The following is a 27,500-nucleotide window of genomic DNA, read 5'->3' as shown; positions in this document are numbered from 1 at the left end:
TGCAGCAGATCCTGTCTCCTCCTCAGCTTCAGGCCCTTCTTCAACAGCAGCAGGCTCTCATGCTGCAGCAGGTAACTACCAACTCCACCGAGTTACACGCAGACTCTCGGCAATACAGCTCTCCCCTCTCCTTCTCCTCGCCCAGAAAACTCATGTGATGCGTCTGCTTTGGACGTTTCCTTTGCTCTCGCCGTATCTCCAACTCCATAATGTTTTCCAGAGCCCCTCTTTCACAAAGACCGCGACTTTCCCGACCTCTCGCAACTTCCTTTGAACAAACCTCAACTTCGCTGCCTTGCTTCGCAAGTCGTATACGGTTAACGTGTTTTTTACCGTGCATGTTTTTATCCTGAAGTCTGCCAGCTCAATGGAGGATTTGATGTGTGAAGGAAATCTCAAACCGATGTCCTTTATTGGCGTGATTGTTACTGAGGTTTTAATAGACTTCTCCGTGCACGTCGCTCAATAAAATGCTTGTGTATTTAGGCGCGATTCTCGTTAAAGGCTGAGAGTTTACATGCAGGAGTGTGTAATATGAGAGAGTTGCTGAAACACTCGGATTTGATTGCATCTTCGTAGACAAGCCCGAAATGATAGTGTTCTGACGGCTTTGATGTAAGCTGGCTCTGGCATTTATACACCGCGTTTACTAGCGTTGGCAACACCTCCTTGGCAAGTGCCGCTACACGTTTCTGCGCCGCTGGCTATGGAAGGCTTATGTTAGCGAGAGGGTCAATGTTTCTCAGGGAGTTGACAAGCCAGCCCCCCCCTCCCCCACACCACCCCCTTTCTCTGTTTTTTGGTTACAAGGTCTTTACTTCTTTTTTTTCGATGTGATATCGCCCAAGGGCCAGAGGTGCGGTCTACGCGTCGACGTGAACGAACAAACAACCACTGTCTCTAACACGTCTCTCAAATATTTAACATAGCACCGCCGCTAACTCTGCACCTCCCACCACACCCCCCCACCCTCCCCGACCTTTTCACCTCCCGCTCTGCCAGAAATGAGGTCACGTTCCTAGCACGGTTTTCCCTTTTTCTTTTTTTTTTATTCTTATTGAGAGACGCACATTTTCTCTGGGGAAAAAAAAAAAAAAAAGAAAGAGCTGCCATTTATGCAAGTTAAATAAATGAATAATAGAAACTCTGGCATGAGCAGAAAAAGGCAGTTGATTTAATAAGAAGATGAGAAGGTTGCTTTAGGCTAGTATAAATTCTGTTGAGGAGATCTAACAAATTTTTATCATAATAGAAATATGCAGCCGCTCTCAGAAAAAAACCAAACTCAGCTGTTGAAGAATGGCTCTGCTCTCGTTGCAGTTTTTTTTATTTATTTATTTATTTTTTATTAAACGAGTAACGTGGTTAGCGTATTGAAATAGTTACTGTTCATGGGGCGTTTTACCTTGCCCATAAAAACCACTGACTTTAATGGTATCCCCAGTACTAACAAAGCGCATGTCCCCCGCGGTGGAGGTGCCCTTAATGTTCACTTCCACTCTCGCACCAATGGAGAAGTCAGAGTATGCCACCACCCTCACAAAAAGTGTCATCCTTTCTTACACCTTTTTCCACCCAGCTGTGGTAGTGTAGGTTAGGGCTTTGTATATGTATGAATGCCTAAGCATGTGTGTGAATGCATTTGCTCTGTGTGTGTGTGTGTGTGTGTGTGTGTGTGTGTGTGTGTGTGTGTGTGTGTGTGTGGGTGTGTATGTGTGTGTCTGCACGTACATCAATGCGTGCATGTTAACCTTTCAGTTCCCTCCAACCCTTAATTACAGCACAGCTGATATATATTTTTTTTCCCCTTCTATTAAATAAAGCCAAGGTCACAATAATGGGAATCTAAGGTGAATGCTTTTCAAGGCGTGCAGTTATCGTGAAAGGGGGCACTGAATCAAATCATTAAAAAACCTTTAATTATCCCTTTAATTATTCCCCCAACTATTCAGCTCCATATTGGCATGAATTAAGAGGGTAATGAGTGGGTGAGTGGTGGCAGGGCTGACGCCGTCCACGCGTGGAGGGGAGTTTAACTCGGCCCACGCTGTCACGGAGACGGCCTCCATATTGAAACCGAGGCGGCTCCGGTGCGTTAAATGGAGTTTTGCCAGCGGTCGCACGGCTCGGTGCCTCCCTCTTTCAGAACGTTCCGGGCCAAACGTGGCAGGTAGGCCTCTGCTAGCGTTGTCTAACCCCCCCCCCCCCGCAGAATGACAGCGAGACACAGGAGGGCGACCATGCAGAGACGGCGACAGGGCTTTTTTTTCTCGAGGTCGCCGTTTAAGAGCGGTAACGGCATCTTCCCCGGTTGTGAGTGTTCACCTGTTAAATGCGCGCTGAGAATTTAGGCCCCTGTTCAAGAGAAGAAGAGTCATTCATTCACGCTCAGGTCAAGAAACAGGGAAGTTTTCCTCTAGCATCCACTGAGAGAAGATAAGTTTTTTTTTTGTAGATAGTATTGGTTTCTTTATGGCTTCACACATCCTGACCAAGCCTTACGCTTCAGTTTGTAAGCTTTTAGACACACAATAATTTGGTAACTTATAAACGCACCTTGGGAAACTTCCTTTATTGACATTTCCTGTACGTGACACAGGTACAGATAACGTATAGACTTAAGAAAGTGGTACCGTGTATTTACCCAGACACAGGTCTTACTCATTAGCTGTGCAGGCAGGATATGAACACATAGAGTAACGACCTTGTAAAGTGTACAGTGCAAGGTCATATCTCCATTCCTCTTGAAGAAAGAACAGTTATCTCTCTTCGTCGTCTTACATTCTGCTTTGTGCCCTGTTTACCTACAGCCAGGCTCCATTCCTCCTAACTATAAACAGCACAGATGATAAGGATGACTGTGTTGTTATTCTTTTTTCTCTTTTTTCATTGTTGCTGGCGTCTCAAAGGTGCCTGCCAATGGCCTTTTTTGTCTGCCGGCCCCCCGTGTGCACCGCTACTTCGGTCAACATGGACTTCCATGTCGGACAGGTCATCCGTGCATGCAGAGATTTTAATCTTAATGGGGCTTCCTGGATAAATTAATGATTTGAAAGTAAAACAAACAGGCTTGGTCCCAAGAGGCCTCTGTGGTTAGCCAGACTTCCAGTGTGAAATGTGTAATGACAGTATAACTGGGTGCTGGCCAGAGTCCCTCAAGATGCCGCAAAGCCATGTTAAGTGGAGAGCAAATACGCCAGCAGAACAGGAAGCTGTTTAAAAAAAGAAAAAAAAAAACACCAAGTAACTTATCTCTGAACCTATATTATTACTTAAGATGTTGTAGATTGGCTAGTACAAGTTTGGATGGATTTTTGTTGTATCTTGTACTAATGGCTGACCAAGACTCAGATCTGTTTACTGTATGAACAGCTGTGTGTGTGTGTGTGTGTGTGTGTGTGTGTGTTTTTTTTATTGGGGTGGGGGTTAAGGTAATGGAAAACTTGTGACTCAAGGTTGTACGTGATATCGTCAGGGACGAAAACCCTAAGGGGATCGGCAGCACTCGTATCATCATTCCCGTTTCTGCAAAAGAATCTTATTCACAGTCATAAACAGAAAACCGCTCATGAGTGAGCGGTCATGCTCCCGTTGCTCAGTTTTTGCTCGATTGTAAAAAGAAAAAGAAAAAAGAAGAAAAAAAAAAAAGAACGCTTCAAGGCTTCCCCACATTTCTTTCCAAAAAAGAGTGACACATGCCCTGTGCTTGTATCCTTCCTCCTCTGTGAGCTTGTAATCAGAGTTAGCTAGGTGTGTCGTTCTGAAGTGTTTCCTTGTGATAACGCACACCAGGCTGTGTTTACCTGTGTACAGAGATAGGCTCCTATTCCGTGGAGCACTAAATCAGTAACCAGCAAGTAAACAGACGCCTTGTTCTTTATTAACCGAGGCTCCGGGGCAAATAGACAGCTTGTTTTCTCAGAAACGCCAACTAGGTGCATGTGTTCGCTTGGCAGGTTATTACTACCTTTTTTTTTTTTTTTTTTTTGCTTCAGTGAGGATGGAAAAGGTAACAGAGCAGGATAATGTTCCCCATTCACCGGTATGCTGTATCAGCATGGCTCAACCTGCAGCTCTGTGTAGCAGAGTGACATTTATGTTGCTAATCCACTCCAGGTCCATCTCTCTCTCTCTCTCTCTCTCTCTCTCTGTCTTGTGCATCAGTAGAGAAGATTGAGAGTTATTAGTTGCTATAAATGAATCTTGCTAAAGGCCAGTTCCGCTAACCAATCAGAGCACTGGAGACATAGCTGAAGCTGGCCCCTTCAGACAGGTGCACTGTACTAACTCAGAGGGCCCATAAATAAAGAGGCCTATCTGAGACCTGTCAGGTGTGCTCTGGCAGATGTCACAGTGAGAGGGGAGGGGCCAGAGCATGGGCATTAGATTTACGGGTTGCCTTCCTAGGCCACTCAACAGGTGTTTCAACCCAGACTCAGAGAAATCTTTCAAAAAAAAAGAAATAAAAAGGACAAAAAATTTAAAAGGGGTGAATGTTTCTCTCCATGAAAACATTTCATCCCTAAAGGGAAAAGTAGATCATGTTTGGTCTTGCTAGCTGTTTTTTTTTTTTTTTTAAAGAAGAAGAGCTTGGTGTCCAACCTTAAAACACTGCATTCTTGCCGGAGAGGTTATTTCAATTAAAAAATAATAATCTTTTTTTTTTTTAACCATGGCTGTAGGTTAAAAAAAAAAAAGAAAACGATCCATTTTGACATTGCCATATATCGGAGAGCATATTAGTTGACATTAGTTTCAACATATTGGTTTATTAATATCCAAAATGTGTGTGAAGTTCTGATTAAAGAGGCGGTAGACCTTGCTTCTTTGATGTGCTTTGTGCATTGACGTGTTCTCGATTGTTCTACTTTATGTTACTGTCTTTTTTTTATTTATTATTTTATAGAGCCACTGGGCTCAGTTTAGCCAGATTTTTGCATGTTTTTCCCATCCACTAATCTCTCTCTCTCTCTTCCCCCCCTCTCTCCCTCTCCCTCTCTCTCTCTCTCTCTCTCTCTCTCTCCCTCTCTCTCCCTCTCTCCCCCTCTCTCTCTCTCTCTCTTTCCACACACACAGCTGCAGGAATACTATAAGAAACAGCAGGAACAGTTGCACCTCCAGCTCCTCACTCAGCAGCAGCAGCAGCAGGCGGGGAAGCAGGCCAAAGAGGTGAGCCTGTCTCCACCTTCTCCACTCCTGACACATCTGCTACATCACCCCGTGCCTCCTGCCTCCTCTCCACATCCAACCTTAAAATCTCTCATAGACCCGTAACACATACACGCGGTTCAAACAATCACGCACATTTTAAAAAACGGAGGGTCGGTCGGCCTAGTCTTAGACGGCCGCGTCATTTCCATGCCTAAGAAACAAAGAGAAATGGCTTTTACCGCCGTCGTGCTCTGTGAGAAAATTTCAAGAGGGGAAGAAAAGAGGCGGATGGCTTTATTTCCTTTTCCGTCTCATTCCGACGCGGTTGTGTTGCGGATTGTGTACTGTACCATTAAGACGATGAGGGAATATGGATTATCGTTTCTCTTGATGACTGCTTTGCCAGAAGACTCACGTTAGACTTCTCGCTAATGCTCGTTAAGTATTCATTTACAAGTCGCCTCTGTTAAGCTCGCTGGAAAATCCCTATTTAGGCCCAGTGTGCTGGAGTCATAGAGCCCTTTTAATTGTCAATTAAGAGAGTGAAGAAGGAGAGAGCTGCTTTGGGTAATGAAGGTGAGAGGAATCATGATGGATCATGTAGGATAAGACTACAGCACAACAAAGGCCAAACCCTAATCACCTGTCTAGGCTTTATGAAGGAGGAAAAAAATCCTCTTTTAATCTGACGGTCAAATGAAATCCAAACTTTTTCCATCTGTGTGTCACACCGCGGCTAAGCGCTCGCCTCAAACAGACGCAACTTAATCAACTGTCTGCCGGTACGGCTAATGAATGCGGGGCTCAGCAGAGATTACATTGCGTTCTCTATCCTCTTGCATATGGGGTTTCAGGTTACAGAGCTGTATCAATAGCACGGGAGGGGCCCAGGAATGTGCGTTTAAACTGGGAAAAGCATACACGGCCCTGATGAGTGCTGGTACTCGCCTAAAGAGCTGCTGGTTTGTCCTGTATTGAGTGTTTTTTAATGGTGGTCTGTCTGAATGATCTCAAACAGGGAGTAAGTAATAGTGTGTGTGTGTGTGTGTGTCTGTGTGTGTGTGTGGGTGTGGGTGTGGGTGTGTGTGTGCACTCGTATGTCTGGTCAACTGCTGTTCTGCAGAGGAAAGAGGATTACAGAAGCTGAAAGGAATCTAGGGGCCGTGTATGTGTACTTGAACTAAACAGAAAAAGAACGAGACAGACAGAGAGAGAGAAAGAGAGAGGGAGAGAGACAGAGAGAAAGAGACTGAGAGAGAAAGAGATTGAGAGAGAATGCTTGTATTCATTGATGAAATGTGCACTATAACAAAGACTTGTACCTGTCAGTGGATTGCCCACTCTTTGAGAATAAGAAGTGCTATGAGTGAGTGGATGAGCTCTTTAGCTAAGGGCAGGTGAGAGTCCATCGGTGTGTGTGTGTGTGTGTGTGAGACTGTGTGAGCGTGTTTGTGGAGAGGAGACTCAGGCCTCTAAGGAGAGGAATTAAAATCTGTTGGATATGCCCCCAGACAGCATCATGACTGATCCAGCAAATGCGTGGCAAATGCACAGTATGTCCACACACACACACACACGCACACACACTCACACACACACACACACACACACATACACTCACACACACACACACACATACACTCACTCACACACACATACACTCTCACACACACACACACATACACTCACTCACACACACATACACTCACACACACTCACACACACACACACACACACACATACACTCACACACACACACACACATACACTCACTCACACACACATACACTCACACACACACACACACACACACACACACACACACACACACACACACACATACACTCACTCACACACACATACACTCACACACACACACACACACACACACACACACACACACACACACACATACACTCACACACACACACACATACACTCACTCACACACACATACACTCACACACACACACACACACACACACACACACACACACACACTCACACACACACACACACACATACACTCACACACACACACATACACACACACACACACACACGCACGCTCACACACGTCTCCAACAAGACCAGTAGCTTGACATTTTCATCAGATAGTAGAGGGATATGATAGACAGAGGAAAAGAAGAGGGAAGAGAAAAGAAAGGAGGGAAGAAAAGGTGAGAGAGAGAGAGAGAGGGAAAAAAGGGGGAAAAAAGCACAGCTAACCTTATTCAGGGCCTCCTGAGTTTTTGAGACATTTTCCTTCATTAAATATTGGTGCAGGAGAGGAGGTGGGCTTTTAAAGAGCAAAGAGCTTGGTGAAATTAAAGCGAGGGAGGCAACGGTCAGCGCGGGACATTAACAACAATACACTTCCACTCTATGTCTGTTCTCTTGGCTACGCAGAAATGTGTCCAAGCCGTTTCTTTTTCATTTATTGTTTTTTTTCCCCCATGAAGCTGAGAATGATATGCGGAGATGGCCAACGATCAGTGTGAGAGAGACCATGTGACCAGTATTCGTCCCAAAGTTAAAAATCCAATATGTTTATGTGTAAGAACTGAGACCTTCAAGAGGATGAGGGATGACACAAATAGGCATTTGCTCAGGGCATGAGTATGTGAGCTTTTGTGTGTGTGTGTGTGTGTGTGTGTGCGAGAGAGAGAGAGAGGGCGAGAGAGAGATACTGCATGTTGCCTGTTATGTAGATGCAACCCATCCACACACCGCCCCGGGGGGATTACCTCGGTGACATGGCTGGACTAAATGAAAGGCAGTCAGGCGAGACAGAGGTACTGGAGAATGTGTGGCCTCTTTCAGCCCTGGCTTCCTCTCCTTCTCTTTCCCTCACTTCTCCTGCCCCCTCGAGAGAGTCTAGCACCTGTGTGATGTCCGCCGGGCCTTTGCCTTATCTCCCCAAACTCTCCCTGTGGAAACCCTCAGGGACACAACACACACGGCGAACAGAATGCACTCTGCAGCTCACACAAAGTCACTGATCTCTACACTAGTCTTTACAGTATGCTGGACTGAGCCATAGACTTCACACAGTTTTGTTTGTTTGTTTTTTGTTAGAGTTTGTCAGTTAATACAAGTATTACCTTGGTTATAGGTACAATAAACCGTAGATTACCCTCTGACTGTAACTGATTGACACACAAGCCGTTCCTCAAACCATTACCAATACTTCTGTACATTCATGCATAATACATAGATGCGCGTGAGAGAAGAGAAATCATTTTGGGGTGTAGGACTTAATAACGCAGTGATCAGCGGCTCGTCTCACGGTTCGGGATCAAACGACTGTTGTGAATTGAGTGATGGTATATGTGTTTGCCCAGACTCTGTTAGTGACTTCTTTTCAGAAAGCATGCTTTAATTACACACCATTTCTCAGTGGAGTCAGAGGACCAACACGCAAGAAAGAGGAGATGAGGGGGAAAAAAAAAAAAAGAAAAGAAAAGAAAAAAGAAAAGAGAGAGAGAATAGGTCGGCTCTCGTGTTTGTGCATCATCAATTCTGGCTTTTACACTTTTTTTTAACAGTTTTTATTGTTCTCTCACTCTCTCTGTCTTTCACTCTTTTTTTTTTTTTTTTTTTTGAGCGGCGGGTTTGATGGTTGAGCTCTCGAGTCACCCCGGAGTCAGCCTAATGAAGTGGCGCTGTCAGTCCGGCGTGGCATGCCCAAACTCTGTTTGATGTGCTCATAAATCAAGCTGACAGGCCTGTTACTCCGCTAGCTTTAGCCACTCAACTGCATCTAATGTAAACAGAACGTAGACACAATGTGTTAAAGAACTTGAACCGTGTCTCAGGAGATCGAACAGGGAGAGAAAGGCAGAGACGGAGAGAAAGGGGGGATGGAGGAGAGAGAGGGAGATAGACGGACAGATAGAAGTACGAGGGGAGAGGAGAGGAGAGGAGAGGAGCGGAAGGGAGGGAGGGAGGGAGATGAAATGGATGGAGAGGAGGCGACAGGACGTGAGACGACCGGACAGGGAGGGATAAGGAGACTACACGCTACACACCTCTCCTCCACTCTTCCCTTAACTCAACCTTTGGATGGAAGCTCAGAAATGTTTGGAGAGAGAGAAAAGGGTGTGGCCATGCACAGCTATCAGTATCTGTGTCTACTTACAGTTAACAGCCTTGATAAGCTGTCTCACTTTCCCTCTGATCTCTCCAATCTTTACAGTGAGAGAATCTACATTTCAATAACTATAAAGCCACCGGAGTGAATTTAAGGCAGTCGCTTGAAATGTACTGGCAGGATGAGGGGAGACTTGGGTGGAGGAGAGGTTTTTTTTTTGCAGAACGCAGGGACCCGGTTTTGTAGCAGAGGTTCTGTTGGAAGTGACCCCTCCCGGTCCTTCCCCAGAGACGGCCCGTCCCGACCGCCACACGGGTCGGCCAATGAGACTCCCGACCGTATTTATTTATTTTTCTTCCACTCCATTTTTTTTTTCCTCCCCTTTTTCTTCTCTCCCCGTCCACTCTCTTCTTGTGCCGTGTTATCTTTCGAGAGATAAGAGCCATCTCTCATTGGGGGAACATCAAAAAGCGTGTTGCTGGAACCGGCTGTCGGAGCAGAACACGGCCAGGAAAGAGAACATTTATCACGGGGGCACCGCCTGACATTATCGCCACATCCCATGTAGTCCATACCAGTCACCCTAACCCCTCCGCAGCCGCCTTGACTCCCCCAAATCTACACCTCTCCACTCAGGAGATGGATGGATTATGGAGCCTTTTTTTTTTGGTTTTTGTTGGGGTTTTTTTTTTCTTTTCCCAACTCTACCTCCCTGTCCTCGTCTCCTTCAGTGAGGTGCACTTTTGCCCTCTCTTAGCTTTGGCCAGAGATCAGAAACTTGTTTTAAAAAAAACAAGGATGTTGTCCTTTGATGAAGCCGAGAGACCGCTCTTCCTGCCGTACACAAGGGTTATGTCATAGTTGCCGTGACAAATATGCAAACCTTTCTTTTTTCTTTTTTTCGTTTTTTTTGGATTAAGTCTTTACTCCTGAAGGGATAAGGTCTTCGTTATTGGAAAGCATTCGAGATTTTTCCGTACGTTCTGCTCAAGTCCGCGTGTCGCGCATGTAATTATCTTTCATAAATAAAAGAAATTTTCCTAGTACTGGTGAGCACCTCACGTGACATTTTTTGTTGTTGTTGACCCAGTTGAAATTGGGCTTTATCATGAAATAATAAACTGATGTCTGTGTGTCATATCGTTTAGAACTGTGCTTAACATTGTGCACAGATGTAATTTGTCATTGTTTATTGCCATGTTAATTATGCGTCAACCACATGGTAACAGATTGCTACACATGGAAGAGTGTGGCTTCCAGAACACATGCAGCAGTCACTTCCACAGTTATAAAATCCCTGTCTGTGATACTGCCATTCAGTGACTTACAAGCAAAGAGATTTGATTCCACAACGTACATTGTAATTACTGTGAACACAGCTCTGTGAATAGCCACCGGGACAGGAATTACAGTGATGACCAAAGGGAAAATATACCAGGATGTGCCTTATCTAAACATGTCCTGGACAAGGTTGAAATCTTAAAAAAGCAAATGAATGCTTGCTCTCGCTCTCTCTCTCTCTCTCTCTCTCTCTCTCTCTCTCTCTCTCTCTCTCTCTGTAGTTCCATCCTGTCACTCTCTTCCTCTTTTACCTTATCCCTCGCTTAACTCTTCCTTCTGATGTTTTCCTCTCTTTCAGCAGCAGCAGCTGGGGAATAAGCAGCTGGCTTTTCAGCAACAGTTGATCCAGATGCAACAGTTGCAGCAGCAGCACATCCTCAATCTGCAGAGACAGGGCCTGGTCAGCCTTCAGCCAGGCCAGGGAGCCGTACCCATGCAGAGCCTGCAGCAAGGTACACACACACACACACACACACACACACACACACACATACACGCACACACACACACAGAAACGCAAACCTATGGCAGTAATCCGCTAGACATCAGCACAACTTGGGGATATACATAGAATCAGGAGATTTGTCTAATGATAAATGACCATCTCTACATGAAGTTGTATCTTCTCAAATACAAGTAAATGTGGAACCTTTACCCTCTTAGCTACCCTTGTGTCTGACTCCCTCTAGCCTCAGGGTGCAGTACTACAACCAAGAACCTCTCAACTCGGTGGTCTCTGTCTCACAGAGGTCCCACTCCTCCCATTCCTAGGTTCTTTATGACTTTAAGCGAAGTACAAAACAGCCTCTTATTTTATCCCTCAGAAATGGCTGTTAGAGGAAAAATAGCCTGTGGAAGATTTGGGGAGGAAATGCGGCAACGCTAAATAATAACAGCCATAGAGATCTTTTAGGACAGCCCAGGACCAGATGGCCAACTCAAGCCCTGCCCTTCAACCCCCCCCCCCCCCCCCCCCCCCCGACCCACACCCCCCACCCCCCACCCAATTCGGTTCCCTCACCCTCCACCCAGATCCCTGTCCTCTTGTTTCCTTTAACTGACCCCCGCTGGTTCCCGAGCACGCGCAGTGTCGAATGCTAATAACACTTAAAGTGAAAGAGCTTTCTGAGGCCGACTACCAAATCCAGCAATCAGCTATCATCTTAATCTATTAGCATGGGATGGGTGCCCCCCGGAGACAAACCACAGCCATGTACATACAGCCACATGTGAAGCTTGTTAACTTAATCAGCTCATAAAAAGATAAAAGGCATGTTTGATTGTTGGTTTTGTGGAAGGCAGTCATTTGGATAATAGGTAAAATATGCCACAAAATTTTCTGGGCTTTAAGAGGGGAGGGAGGTAGTCTGTGTGTGTGTGTCTGTGTGTGTGTGTGTGTGTGTGTGTGCATGCGTGCGCGTGCGTGCGTGTGTCTTTGTTTTAGGTGGGCGAGACTCTGCGATCCAACAGAGGAAATGAGTGGGTTTTTTTTCTCATTTTATTTTGTTTTTTTGCCCAACTTCCCTTGTTTTGTCAATTGAGCTTTCCAGAAATGGATCTTGACTGCAAACTGGCCAGCCGCCCCCCCCCCCCCCCCCCCCCCCTCCCGTCCGCCTCATCCTCTGTAACTAGACACATCAGCTTTTTACGGGTTCCACAGTGACCGTAACATTAGCAAAACCTCAATAGGAGGGAACAAACAGTGGGTCGGCTTGAGTTTCCAATGCATACTGCCCTCCCATTCCGCAAAGAACCTTCCAGAACAAGACCAGCCTTTTATTCATTTCCCTCACTTTCTTTTCCTCCCATTCCCTCTGACATCTCTGATTATTGCAGTCTTAAGAAAACAGAAAGTCATCGTCCTCATCTTGACTGCCGAGCCACACACAAATACATACAAGAAGAACAGTTTTTTTCAGAGGAAATTAGCCTAGTGGAAAGAGAGAGAGAGAGAGAGAGAGAGAGACAGAGAGAGAAGGAAAGAGAGACCGAGGAAGGTTACAGGGTTGAAGGATGTAATTTTTTCGACAGCTGTAAACTTTTGGCTTTGGCATCTTTCTGGCATTCTCACCCCCCCCTCCCCCCTCTTCATTTATGTCATCATTTGAAGGGTTCTGTAGAACAATAAACTTTGGTCTGTTGGAATCCCTTCAACGAATCCCGCGACAGAGAGCGCTATGGAATTTTCCTGCAATCCCTCTCTGAAAAGAAGCCCTCCATTATGACGAGCCAGCCAACCGTATGCATTCTTCTGACTAGTCATGCCTGGCAAACTGCGCCATGCTGCATGGCATAAAAAGGATTTGTCCTTCCTCCAGTGGGTGGCAACACAGCCTGTTGTTGCTTTTTTTATTTATTTATTTCATATTAGAGCCACCCATTCAGATTGATGGGCATTTAAAAAAAAAATATCACAAATGATTCAAGGAGCCCTAAGGAAAGTCACTTGCTGAGGCGCTAGCTTAAACAATTATTTCTGCTATAGCAGTTCTTTGCAGTTACAGTAAAGTGTTTTCACTCTCTCATAAATATGAGAGCTGTTAGCCTTGACTTGACTCTTCCATCTCATTCCTCCTCCGGCGTTTCATTTGGATTGTGGGAAAGTGGAAAAGGGGACAGGAAAGCTGCTTGTTATACCTCTCTAGGTGAAGCATGAAGAGAAGATCCCTCTCTCTCTCTCTCTCTCTCTCTCTCTCTCTCTCACTCTAACTTTCACTTTCTCTCTCTCTTTCTCTGTTTCTTTCTCTTTCTCTGTATCTCTCTCTCACTTTCACTCTCTCTCTGTTTCTCTCTGTTTCTTTCTCTTTCTCTGTATTTCTCTCTCTCTCTCTCTCTTTCTCTCACTCTAACTTTCACTTTCTCGCTCTCTTTCTCTCTCTGTTTCTTTCTCTTTCTCTGTATCTCTCTCTCACTTTCACTCTCTCTCTGTTTCTCTCTGTGTTTCTTTCTCTTTCTCTGTATTTCTCTCTCTCTCTCTCTCTCTCTCTTTCTTTCTCTCTCTCTCTGATTGAGTGGTATGAATATCTGGACTCTTTGGGGTTTCTCAGATTTCTCTTTTCTTATTTATCCTTTTGTGCTTATTAATTAGGTAAAGATAAAGCCTTTAAAATGTGCAGTTGTAGCTCCGTTTCATCTCTGAAATACGCGCGGATATGAATCCGTAGACTTAACGACGTGTGTCGATCTGAACTGATTGTGTGAGACAGGGGACGTGACTGTGGCCTAGGCTGGAGAGGACGGACTGGGAGAGACCGTGTTGGAGGTTGAGTTTGTTAGGAAGGGAAGGAGTGAGGAAAAACACTGGAGCCTTGCCACAGAGGAAATGCCCCTCCACACCCAGGAATCCCAGCTCACAGAGAAAGAGACAGAGAGAGGGAGAGAGAGAGAGAGAGAGAGAGAGAGGCAGAACGACTGACCGAGGGGGAAGAGAAAACACTTCACTGTAGGTACACCCAGCTCAATCTCCACCCAGTAAGTCTTTTCTCTGTGGTCCTCACACGATGGGTGAGCTCTGACAAAGGACAAAAAAAAAACACAAGACCCGCGCGTCCGTCTCACCAGAGACCCTATCTCTCCCCCCGGTCCTCCCCAACCTCCTCCCCAAGACCGGCAACTGCGCCGTGTCACAAGACACACTCAGTGATTTGTGGAGGTCAGACGAGATCTGACTCTCCCTAACCCCCTGGCAGGTTGTCTCTCAGCCGAGAACCACAGCCTGAAACAGCAAGTGTGGCCATACATCATTCCCCTGGCTGCGTTCCTACCAAGCGAGGAGTTTTTGTTTTGGCGGGGTCTGGGACAAGAATGCCGACGGACCAGACATAATATTTGGATTGCTATTAAGTCGCTGCCATGTGAGATAGTGTTGCAGGCTGTGGCTTTTTGGGAACAGCTTGCACCAGACATGCAAGGGGTGGGAGGGCTCGCGGACTAAATGCCTTCAGCCCCTACTCACTTCAACCCACGGCGCAAAATGGGAGGAGGAGAAGAGAAGGGAAAAAGAAAACAACCCCCAAATTCAGCAAAAAAAAAAAAAACTGCCAAGGAAGCACCTCGCCAAGATTAATATTCCCAGTGACAAAAGGAGCAGCAAAGTTGGTCAGGACAGCAATAATTACAAATAGAGGCGGCCAGGGAATTGCGGAGATGTCGAAAGATAACAAAAACATGCTGAAATTAGCCCTTTGCTTCCTTCAATTTGGATGCCGCCACCCCCCTCACTCTCCCACATAGTTAACAAGTCCCACGGGCGCGTCCCCCCTTGCCTAGTTAAGTGTGGCGCGGTGTGTGCCTGGTGTTTTATGGGTTGCCACGCTAATGTCAGCACGCTGCCAGCCTTTATGATCTCTGGGGCGGGATGCGTCGTGCCAACTGGCACAGGTTCAACGCAGGGGGAAGGAGGAGAGGAGTGGAGAAGAGAGGGTGTGATAAAGAGAAGGTTTGGCTTTCCTCCCAAGGTGCTCTAATCACTCATCACATCCACCTATCAAACACACTCAAGAACAGAGCCTACAGCTCAGATGAAACAAAAAAAAAAAAAAAAACAAGGCATGTAAACAGTTCTATTTATAAAACCGTCGGGTTATTTATAGAAACGAGCGGTCCCGTAAAGCCCTGTGACATGTAGCACGCCGCGATTCCTAAGGGCGTAGTTTTCACACGAGTCCCCCAACGCACTCTCTTGGATGCGTTTATGGAAGACGATCTCGTGGGTTTTTTTTTTTTTTGGTTTCGTTTTTTTTTTTTATGATGATGGGCCTCAAATGGAATATTAACAGCTCTTCTTTGTCTTTTTCTCCTCCTCTGTATATCTGTGTGTGTCTTGACGGTGGAAGCAGCCATGTGTCCGACTGACCTGCAGCAGCTGTGGAAGGATGTCTCTGGCGTTCAGAGCGCTGAGGAGGCCATTAAGCATGAAGGCCTTGACCTGAGCACCAACAGCTCCAACTCTACCTCATACTCAGCCTCCAAGGTCTCACCTCAGATAGCCCATCATCCTTTGCCAAATGGACAGAACTCTGTGCATACTCCAAAGAGAGACAGGTCAGTTGAACCCGGACAGACGTACGTCAGTGCCCGGGATGTTGGTGTTACGTGAGATTTCGTGCATGTTGTCTTCATTGTTATGACTGTCTGTTACCACCGGTTCTGAGAATGTTATGAGCATTAAATCTGTGTTGTGAAAGATGATTCACAATTTTTCATCCTATTAAGTTTTTTTTTTTTTTTTTTATCTGGGGGATTTTTCCCATGATGTGAGTGCTGTACCACTGAATTTGCACATTCATTTTTAATCACTCATATTTTCAGAGGAACAGTAACTCACGTTGAAAACTGTTTCCATGGCCACGTTTTGTGAAGTCGGGATTTTTTCTATTATTATTATTATTATTATTATTATTATTTGTCTTGACACTCAGCAATTCAGGACGAACTGTGTCAGGACTTTATGTAATGAGTCGATGTAAAATGCCCTCCGTTCATTTGATATTTGGTGATTGTGTGAGTTCTTCAGAATATGGCATGTCTTTAGCATCAGTGGCGCCTCTGTGCCAGTTTAGCGTGAGAGTGTTTGGAGAGGATGAAAGTGCACTGTGATTTGAATGAGAGAGTAGAGGAGAGAGAGAATGAGAGAAAAGGGGAGGGTGCAATATATGAGTGTGTGTGTGTGTGTGTGTGAGAGAGAGAGAGAATGTGAGTAATGAAGAATGGTGTGATAGTTGCGAAGAGGGCAGTGTGTGTGTGTGTGTGTGTGTGTGTGTGTGTGTGTGTGTGTGCAGGTGTAAATGTATGAAGTGGCCCTGTTCTGGGGTCCTTATGGATTCTCTCCGTTTTTAAGAGCAAGACTCTTTGAGTGGATCTCGTCCTTCACCAAGGGAGAGTCCGGTGACGAGCATCTCACGCCTTACTCCAAAGGCGCTCCACTGCAGAGCACCCAGTGAGTAAAGACGCACAAACGCGCACACACACACACACACACCAGACGCACCACGACAACATGACCCTCTCTACATAAACGGGCCGGGTTGAGTGAGTGTGTATCCCTCCTGTTCTGGTGAATGTGCTGTCATCCCGGGCCAAGCTAACGCTCAGGCTTCAGGAGGAAGAAAAACAGTGCGGCAGGGGCTAATTCATGGCGCATGTGCACCGTGTGGTTGCCAGTAGTTTGTAATGTCTACTGTCTGAGCAGCTTCTGAATTGAGTGAGCTTGCCACTGCCAGCACATCTGATGAGGAGGAGGAGGTGGGAGAGGAGGAGGAGGATGAGGAGGAGGAGGAGGAGGAGAAGGAGGAGGGCAGTGTGTGTGTATGTGTGTGTGTGTGGGAGGGAGTACGCTCCGCTTTAGGAGAACTTCATCTGCGAGCAAGATGGTTTGTGTTAAGAAGGACTGTGATGTGGATTTTAGGAAGAGCTCGCCAAACCTTCAACCACCAACTCCCCCTTTTCTGAGCCCAACCAGCCCCTCTCAACCCATGCTTAGCAGCAATCAGGCACATGACTGAGGATTCCAGGCCGCTCTCTGCGGTTCCTGCCTCAGGAGAGCCGACGTAACATGTAAGCCTGCTGCGGGTACTGAGGGTCCAAATGAAAAATCATTGGATGGGCCTCCCAGTAGTGATAGGATCTGTTGTAGGTCTCCACAGAAGCAGGGCCAGAAGACCTAGTCCAGACCCACAGCTTTGACTGGCTAGCCACATTAAACACAGTGGCAGAATATCAAACTAAACAACCCCTAAGCACTTATTGTCCTCCTTCTTCCATAAAATACCCATCGCTTCAACCAGCATTTTCTGTCAGGAACACATCCCTTGCTTTTAGCCAGCGAAACACCAAGACAGATGTGTGGACACGTGAGAGATTCAAAAAAGATGGATGAAGACCGATGCTGTTTTCTTTTCTGTTTTTCTGGATTTGAAGACGTTTGAGATGACGTAACTAACCAACTTGAAGAATGCAGAACTCAATAGAGACGCTGTCAATTCCATTTATTTGACGGTCAATCACAAAAAAAAAAAAAAAAAAAACGTTTTTGAAGGCCGCAAGAAGATTCTGGAAGCCTTGCTAATTCAGCGTATTGCCATTTTCTTTTAAATGTATTAAGCAAAAAAAAAAAAAAAGTGTATACGTGAATAGACATGATCATTTTTAAGTAATTGCTTAGGATTCACGAAGTTCTGTCTGCCTGTCGGATTGCTGTGATGCTGAAAGGTTTGGCGGTGAATGAGCTGTTTGGAATGAGTGCGTGTTTCATTCTAACCTTCAATACAACAGGGTCAAAAATTATATTTGTGGAATTATTCAGAAGCCTTGAAAAAAAAACCTGTATTGATCTACATATAATGAATTGTATAATAGTGTGTATAACTGAATATCTGTTAACTTATCTTTTTCCTAAAAAATGGCTCACATTCTGCTTTCAGAGCCTAGATGATTGATATAACCTGTGCTAATCTGGAGGAGAGTAGTAAGAAAATAATAAGTAAAGAAATTCATATGTAGCCTTGCAGTTTGTGGTCCGTACAAAAATGCTTATGTGGCCTGGAGTGAAATTGAGTTTGACACCCCTGCTTTAAAGAGTATATTTGTTTACCTATTGTCAAGCTCTAGGCCATCGGCATCTTCGGTCCGTTCTCTCAGGCACTGTAGATCTGAGAGAATCTTCTGGAATGTTGATGAATTCTCAACCACGCTCAACTCAAATCTAAAGACCTCAGGGTCTTTACCGGCAGTGGCTGAAGAGATATGCCACAGTGACAACCAGTGGATTTACAAAATCTCTCTCTCTTTCTCTCTCTCTCTCTCTCTCTCTCTCTCTCTCTCTCTCTCTCTCTGTCTCTTCCTCTAGCTCGTCCCACGAGGAGCACACAGGCTCCCATCCTCTCTACGGACACGGAGAGTGCAAATGGCCTGGCTGTGAGGCCCTGTGTGAGGATATGGGACAGTTCATCAAGTGAGTGACACCTATCAGTCATCCATCTCCCTCACATGTCATTACATTTTAGCCGTCAGAATTACCCCCGACAGCCATCGTGCCCTGACCGCTGTCCCTTCCTTAAAACCGGCCTCGTAACACCACGTCTGTTTATCATCCCTCCGCGTGCTAGCATTTAATTCTTTTTTTTTTTTTTTTTTGATGTGCTTGCAGATGCTTGCCAAAAAATAAGTGTACTCCTTAGCAGGTGCGAGTACACATTTATGGACGTGAAAAGACCCTCAGAGTGAACATAATTGAAAGCATTCTAGCTGAAGATACGGTGCTCAGGTGCGATGTTTGAACTGCAGGAGAGCAGATGAATTCCACATTGAGGTGGTACTGAGGGAGACTATTGCTGCTAATGGCCCGAGAGATTCTTCATTACCGTGACACTGCACTTTGTGTGCACCAAGAGGGACACAATGCCTCAGACACACTGTCGTCAAACACTCACGCACGGTGCTCCCTCGTCCCGTTTGAGTGAAAAGACCCTAACTGCTTAAATCATAGACATATAACTGAGCGTTGATATGCGAAAAGATTTAAGCTTTGGTTTAGTTGAAATCTTTGAGAGATGACACATGATTAAGTGTGGAGGTTTTAGTAGTAGAAACGTGAGAAATGTCCAGTTAGACAGACGCTCGGGGTTTTGCGCTGCTTTACAGCTCTCTTGTGACTTTTCCCAAAAGCCACACTTAATACTTTTTACAGGAAGCTAGTCTACACATGTCGGTAGGTCATGCCCCACTGAGTAACCATGGTGACAGATCCCTTGAAACCCTGCTTTCCTTCCTGTTGCCCTATCCTGTATGTGGGTGTGTGTGTCTAGGGGAGTGTGCGTATGTGTGTGTGTGTGTGTGTGTGTGTGCTTGTGTGTGGGGGGTGGGGTTGTGGCTATGTGTTGTGTGCGTGTGGGTGATTGGGGTACCTGCCTACACTTCTCTCTCACTCTCATCAGGTAGCTGCCCATAACTCTAGTCCGCTGTCAGAGTCTGATTAACACCCCTGTTCCCATAGTTCCTTTCTCCGACCGTCTCTCGACGTTCCAGCACTGGGTCAAGCAAATTGTTTTCACGGTTCGTTAGCAGTTTACTTAATTAGCTCATTTACAATTAGATCCCTTTGTTTCTCTGATGCTAGCAAAGACATCAAAAAGAAGCCTCTCTCTACAGCCCCCCCCCTCTTTTCCACGCCACCCCCCTACTCCTCCAAGACCAACCCTACCATCTTTTCTCTTCCCCACTCCTTTATTCTTTCAATCTCTATCTCTCTGGTTTTTTTTTTGTTTTTAATGTGGGAGTGTTTGGTAGTTTGAAGTCTTTTGGGATGGTGAGTAGGGGACTGGTGTGAAAGGAAAAGAGGAAGAGATGTGAGTGTGAAGGAGATGTAAACAGCTCTATTGTCTTTGTGTGTTAAAATAATGAGACTTCACAGTGGAAAAAGGCCTGACACACTGACCTGTCACATGAGTATGACTCACCAGTCTTTACCCCCAGAGGCCCCCACAGCTCACTACACACAAAGAGCCCAGACAAACTATCTCTCTCTCTCTCTCTCTCTCTCTCACACACTCACTCTTTCTCTCGCTCTCTCACTCACTCACTCTTTCTCTCTTTCTCTCTCTCTCTCTCTCTCTCTCTCTCTCTCACTCTCTCACTCTCTCTCTCTCTCTCACTCTCTCACTCTCTCTCTCTCACTCTCTCTCTCTCTCTCACACACACTCACTCTTTCTCTCTCTTTCTCACACACTCTCTCTCTATCTCTCTCTCTCTCACTCACTCTCTCTTTCTCACTCACTCAGTCTCTCTCTCTCTCTCTCACTCACTCAATCCCCCCCCCCTCCCTGTTTATTTTCTTTCTTTTACTCCTTCATGCAGCCATGCTAACCCCTCTGGCCTGCTCCTCCCATGGCTCTGTTTTGATATGTTCCAGTCATTTACAGTAAAACAAGGCTACACTTGGCCTGTTAATGAAGGCCTCAGATCTCAGGAGTTTATCTTTCCTGTGAGGAAAAGTCGGGCTAGTTGATTAGCCTCTGGCGCTGTGGTCCGCCCCCTCCAGGGTGAGGCTATATTGACAGGCGGTGGTAGTGTATGTAAATGTAGTTTCGTTGTCCCTGGCGACGGCGCTGAGGAGCGTGCTCGGAGAGGCCGAGGGGAGCTGGAGCTGCGAGATGATCGTCGCTGACATGCACATCAAAGGGCCGGGGAGTCTGGGAAAGTTTTAAGAGTAAAGCTGTTGTTTGGTTGCGCGGTGTCTCATTTCACATAGCCTGAGGGCAGGCGGAGAAAGTGAGGAAAAAGAGCGAGAGGGGGGGAGAGAGAGAGAGAGAGAGAGAAAAAAAGGCAAGGATGGGGGGAGGGTGACAGATAATGCCGTCAGTCCATTGCTCAGTGGCTCATCCAGTGTGTCTTAGTCATCACTGAGGTCAAGAAGAGGAGACATGGACCATTCTCCTTTTATTCCCTCTTTTTTTTTCCTTTTTTTTTTCCCTTGCTTTTCTGGAGCTCAGTCTGGCCCTCGGATGCCAGGGCAAGGTTCTCTTTCTCTCTCTCTCTCTCTCTCTCTCTCTCTCTCTCTCTCTCTCAGGGAGAAGTGTGGGAATGATAAAACTCTCATTCACAGCTAATCTCTGTCCCCTCTCACTCCTCCTCTTTTTTACTCTCTCTCTCTCTCTCTCTCTCTCTCTCTCCCTCTGTCGCAAGCTCTTCTCCCTCACCCCTGAGTACTTTAATGATGTTCAATTTTCTCTGGCATGCTGAGGCTACATGTGTTAGAATACTCAGCTCTTTTGTTCGGCCGGCATGTGGCTTTTTTTCCCCCCCGTTATAAACGCTGGTTAAATCCTTGTCAGGGCACAGGGAGTAAACAGTGCCTCATTGTCGGCTTTCATGGAAAAAATGCTGCTACTGTTTATTATAAGCCATAAAGCTTGTGGTTTACCCTTCAGTTCAGATTCAGAGACATAAAGAGAGACAGAGAAAGAGAGGGGGAGAGAGAGAGAGAGAGAGAGAGAGAGTGAGAGAGAGAGCGAGCGAGAGAGAGAGAGAGAGGGGAAAAAAATACTGGGTGAGATCATGTTTTGTTATTATCATCATACACTTGCGGAGAAATGGCTATCTATGCCTGGATTAATAGAGGGGTTGACGTCATTGTTTTTGTTTCATTTCTGCTCGTCTGTGGAGGACTCGACTGTTTCTTAGTCACACTCTTGAAAAGGACACAACAGCTTTGGATTCATACTGTTATTCATACTGTTATTAACGGTGGCTGAAGAGATAAAGAAGAAGAGGAAATAGACGGATCAGGAAGATGAGTGTGGATGAGCCGGCGTGAAGACTCCATCTCTGGTTTGTTCATACATCACTCTCCTGTTGCACGAAGGGCCCCAGTGTACATCCACCCACACTAACAGACACAATGAGAAAAAACGTAACTGCAAAATCCCTAATGGTGAAGACTGTCTGCTGAGATGGACTTGAGATGGCCAGCGACTGTGGGGGTGTACACACGCCTGATTTGTAGATTGTTGTTTATGAGAAATGAGTCAGCCATAAGGAGGAGATATGGTGAAGTTTGCGATGTAAACCTTAAATCTGATTCCTCTCGGTCTGTCTAGCTTAATCCTCAAACCCGCAACACTTTCGAGTGAGGAAACTTTATGGCTCCTTTAGTCAGTGCTAGAGAAAAAGTTATGAGTTTGTGTTTCTGCTGAAGAGTGATGTTATACACCAGACACACTGATCCCCCCCCCGCCCCGCGTCCCGTCCCCCCTCGGAGCACTCCCACGCCTGCTGACCCCCCGGGGTAAGTAGCATTAGACCAGGTTTGCTGGCCAATGGAATTAGAAAAAGAAGAGATAATTCCACACCTGGCATTTTAAGACCAAAAGACAGACCTTGTTCTCACTGGAAGTGTATTCGTCAAACCACAAAAAGAACCAAAAATGAGCTGAAATGAGCAGAAATGAGCAGAAAGGCTGAAACATCTTCAGTGACGGCGGGATCAGCTCAGATCATATTGAGCAATAATGTTTGTCTGAAACCACAGACTACGGGCTCAAACATGCAGAGGAGGAAAGAAAAATACTGATGAGTTTAAAAGAGGTTACTGATTGTCATTTATAGTGTGTGTGTGTGTGTGTGTGTGTGTGTGTGTGTGTGTGTGCCTACACGCACACACAGACGTGTGTGTGAGAGAGTGTGTTTGTGTGTGTGTGTGTGCGCTTGTGTGTGTGTGTGTGTGTGTGTGTGTGTGTGTGTGTGAAGGCTTGTGTGTGTGTGTGTGTGTGTGTGTGGACAGAGGTGGGACAGCCCTATTCCCAGACTAAGGTGCCGAGAGGCCAGGCGGCAGCAGCAAACTGTAAATAACCCCGTCAGAGGCAGGCTGGGAAAGATCACAAGGTCCCATGTCCTTTCCCATCACAGGAAACAAACACCGCCACTCTCCAACATCATTAAAACTCCCAGATAGCACACAAAGAACCTCCCTCTCTTCTCTCTCTGTGTCTCTCATATGTTCATAGAACTGGATCGTTTCTAAATGAGTACTCTTACACTCTTTCTCTCTCTCTCTCTCTCTCTCTCTCTCTCTGTCTCTTTCTCCCCTTCTCTTTGTCCTGTGATTGTTTTGATGTTTTCATCACCTCTTTCTCACTTCTTCGTCATATTTTACCCCTCTGTTTTTCTTTCTCTCTCTCTTTCTCAGGCCAAGTCTCCTCGTCTCTCTTTCTTTTTCTCTCTCCTCTTCCCTGCGTCATCTGTTTGTTTTGTTTTGGAAAGGTACACTCTTGCTTCATAAGGAAAAACATGGCTTGGATGACTCGGGGCAAAGCGCACAGATTGGGAGCTGTTCTTGATGAGCGTTCTCTCAAAACAAATGATATCATATCCAGGTGTTTTTTTTTCCCTCCCACTCAGAGTTCATAGCCTGCAGTGCCTGATTTTGACAAAAACAAAATTATATCCAAAGTAATATCCTGCTCACACCGGTTTAAGCCTTCCAATAATATATTCCGATACATCAGAAGAAAAAAAAAAACTCCCCTGACAATACAGACACATGATTTGTAGGAATGTGAATACCGACAAGTGTCTCCCACCAAGAGGTTCTGAGTTCTCGAGAACGTTTGTTCCTTTACCTTTTTTTTTTTCTTTTTTTTTATTCTACACTGGTTTGTTGTATACAAATCCTCAACAATGCTATAGCTTATAGTTATTGGTCTCTTACACACCCTTTCATGTCCTAATATTGTTTTTATTTTCTTGTTAGAGGAAATCAAGTTTATACGCCTAGTGAAAAAATGTTTCTTTGGGTGGAAATCCACTATTGTGAAGGTTTCCTCAGCGAGTCCATTGTGAAGCCTAGGAGGATTCCTGATAAATGCTCGGTGCTAAATGGGAAAATAAACAACTATCTACAACTGCATTTTGATGTGGATTCTTATTTAGATGAAGTCACTCTTTTGGCTGCGATGGCATAAATGGATTGTAAGGTCCGTGTGACCCTTGTGTATGTGGCTGTTGGGAAGCAGTGGTGTCTTAGTCCAGCTCTTAGCACTCCCTGATCTACTGTTTGTGGCAGATGCTTCAACCCAGTAACAGAATTCTTTCTGGTCCCTTGGGTTTCCTGCCACTGACCCCCAGTATAGATTTATCCAGGGTTTCACAGATGGCTAAATCTGATAATTTTGAGCAGCTTGCTTGAATCAGAAGACCACCTTTACATGTGTCCTTTTCTGGTTCTTTCTCTCTTCAGGCACCTAAACAGTGAGCACGCGTTGGATGATCGTAGCACAGCCCAGTGCAGAGTACAGATGCAGGTCGTGCAGCAGCTGGAAATACAGGTAAAAGTCATGCACAAACAAGTACGAACGCACAAGGTTTTAATGTTCTAACAAGACTAATGTACAGTCTGAGGAGTGGTAGTGTTTTTATAACACCTATACACTGCACATTGCATCTGAGATAAGTCCAGTGGCTTTGGTCATTCCATCTAGTGCACATCGCTCTGACCTCTGACACTGTGCACACTAGGGGTGGGCGATATTTCGAATATACTCGATGTATCGTGGCTTGTTCTACATGCTATGTAGTAAGTGACTATATCGCAAACATCAAGAACAAATTGTCAAGTAATTTTTTTAAGCCGCCTGCATCAGACTTGCTTTGCCGTTTTGCTTCTTTGTTGAGTTCGGAAACGGCAATAGAAGGGATGCAGACAAACTGGTTCCGCAAATAAACAGCACTGGATCCATCGTCTGGCAGCAGTTTGAGTGTTGCAAGGAAGATGTATAATAACTACTGTTTTGTTAAATTTAGCTTGGGTGTGATTTCCCCCGTTTTTGCATGCAAGTTTAAAATTGTTCCAACAGAAACCACTAATGAATATAAACAATGTTGTAATGCGGACGTATACTGCAGCGACTACTAGAATCATCATACTGGTGTGAGTGTATGCATCAAAGGGTTAAATCAAGCATTTATGAAGAGCTTTAGAGGAGATTTCAAAATATCGAGATATATATCATGTATCGCGATGTAGCCTAAAAATATCACAATATTATCTACAGGCCATATCGGCCAGCCCTAGTGCGCACGCACACACACGCAATCTTTCTCTCAAAGCTTTCACTGGTTTCTGTCCGTAACTTGTCACTGGCTGCTTTGGGAGTTTATAGAAATCACTGAAGCTTGTAATATAGAAGGAGATTGTGGAGTAGGGGGAAAAAAGCTACCATGGATGGCCCCCAATTATAAAGTTTGCCAGCCCCTCTCTCTTGCTGGTGGTACTCTGGGAAAGGCTGTCGGAGGCACGGCCACTGTGTCATCCCTAATGAGAGAACTGGGCGGGGGGCTGTCGGGGGCCTCTCCCGCCTGTCGCCACCTTCCATACTCCCAGATACACACTTTCTCTCTTTAACCCCCTCAGTCCTGGAACTACACCCTTCCTCTGCTCTCTCTGTCACACTACCAGCTACACTGTCTGGCTTTAGCTTACACACAACCAAATCCACAGTCTCTCCGACATCAACCCCGTCCCCCCAACCATAAATGGTTACATTAATCTACGTTGCCCTCTCTGAAGAGGAACTGAAAGTGTGCGAGACACTTTCAAAACATCAAATTCCTCAGTGTCTTTCCACTATCAGTCTTAAATCTTTAATCAGTCTCCTGTGTGAAAAAAGAAAGAAAAAAATATTGATCTGAGAAGATACTCTCCAGGAGTTTGTATTTGTTGAAGTTATCTGTGTGAGATAAGCTTTTATTGAACGTTTTTGAAAATCTGATTAATGGTCAACCCTGAAACAATGTATATTCATTGTCTCTTTGATTTATAAGTATAGACATTGAAGCTTTCAAAACAGAGTACACTGATGATAGACATAATGACAAGTCACTGGTCAGAGACTTTAGGTCACATGAAAACACAGCTGCCAGCTAAAAGCTGTGTCGTCAGGGAGAGGCATGTACACTTGCACACACACACACGCACACGCACACACATACAAATACACTCGCAACTGTTTTTAATATGTCTTGACATGAGTGAAGTAACCTGACTATGCTGGAGGCCTAATCAGCCTTTTTCTCAGGCTGTAAAATAACAAAGCCATAGATGGCTCTGTAAAACTTGAGAGACGTGTGTCTCTTGACAGTGGCTGTGGATTGGGAGATGTTTATAAAGACCCCAGAGCCTTTACGTGGCAGACGAAGGCCGTTTCCCATCTCCCCCAGCCAGTCAAACAGGGACTGCTAATTGGCTGCTTACATCTCCTCTCCTCCTTCTCCCTCTGTCTCCTCTCGTCTTTTCATCCAAAAATAAATTCCCCCGTTTCAAAACTCACAAAAAAAAACCAAAAAAAAAAAAAAACGCCAACCTCCCAGGCACGTGCCAAACAGCCACACCGGTCATCGCCCGTAAACTGCGTTTAGCGCCGCGTCTGGAGTCCGATCCGAAGTGACAGAGAGGCAGGCTGTGTCATAGCGGATTTCCTTCGCCGACATCCAACGTACCACTGGCACCTCCACTCCCCCCCCCCGCCCCCCACTTAAAGCCTGCCAACCTAGTCCAGCCAACAGCGGCCTTCTTCAGCCAACCTCAACTACGGAGCCGCCTGACCAGGCTGCAGTTTCTCTCTTTCTCTGGAACATTACGCGACTTAAGCACACGCTCACATTTTCCATGCGCTGCTTTTTTATGACCCGCCACTGCCGGCCTCTCATTAAACAAGAATATCCAGCTAATGGGAAAATAAACAACTAGAAGTTTAGCGCGGTTCTACTGGACAACGTACATTTTAAGTGGAAAGAGCGTGAAAAAAAAAGAAAAGAAAAGAAAAACAGACACGTCCACAGTAGGATATTTCTATTAATATTAATCGGGTTGCATCTCTGGCAATTACACTGCTACCCTGTTAGGCCAGCGATCTCGTATAATGCTGAAATCTTAAATAGCGTAGCCTAATCAGAGAGTCAAAGAAGGTTTTAAAAAAAAAAAAGGCCCAGGCTGGTTGTTGTAGGTTGTCAGAGTCAGAGAGCTGGTGCCCCGAGTCAAATGCTAGGTGTCTATGAGCCGGCGCGTTTGTAACGCGAGCGTGGCGTCAGAGGTTTAGCGAACGTGCGCCGATGCTTTGGGATGAGGATCCTCTCAGGGGCAGGGCAGCAGCAGAGCAGTTCTCTCTAAACAGTGGTTAGGAATGTCAAACGGGGACGAGTGCGGCTGCGGGGCAAGTGTCTGGCTCAGCAGCGAGCGAGCGAGCGAGGAGAGATGGGGGGAGAGAGGGGAAGCTCCGTTTTCAGCCGCGGGGTAACGGGAGCAGTGAGAGACTGTGTGTGACCAAACCCCCCTAAAGCCAAAAAAACTGTGTCAGGCAGAATGCAGAATAATGGTCAAAAAGATTCGCTCTCTTTTTCCCTCTCTCTCTCTCTCTCTCTCTGT

General features: G+C 45.7%; 1 protein-coding gene across 1 annotated transcript in view; it reads left to right on the top strand.

Moving 5' to 3' along the window:
• foxp4 (forkhead box P4) overlaps positions 1–27,500 on the top strand; it is a 114,587-nt gene that overhangs the window by 72,800 nt on the left and 14,287 nt on the right. The window contains exons 4-10 of the mRNA XM_030776375.1: positions 1–71; positions 5,077–5,169; positions 10,884–11,037; positions 15,424–15,628; positions 16,425–16,523; positions 18,432–18,536; positions 24,318–24,405. The exon at positions 1–71 is cut by the window's left edge and continues 52 nt beyond it. Coding sequence (XP_030632235.1) covers positions 1–71; positions 5,077–5,169; positions 10,884–11,037; positions 15,424–15,628; positions 16,425–16,523; positions 18,432–18,536; positions 24,318–24,405 — 815 coding nt within the window. The remainder of the gene's footprint in view (positions 72–5,076; positions 5,170–10,883; positions 11,038–15,423; positions 15,629–16,424; positions 16,524–18,431; positions 18,537–24,317; positions 24,406–27,500) is intronic.

This window comes from Chanos chanos, chromosome 6 (genome assembly GCF_902362185.1).
Source record: "Chanos chanos chromosome 6, fChaCha1.1, whole genome shotgun sequence".
Taxonomy (NCBI): Eukaryota; Metazoa; Chordata; class Actinopteri; order Gonorynchiformes; family Chanidae; genus Chanos; species Chanos chanos.
Note: the sequence above shows the minus strand (reverse complement) of the source record. Positions and strands in the feature narration are given on the sequence as shown.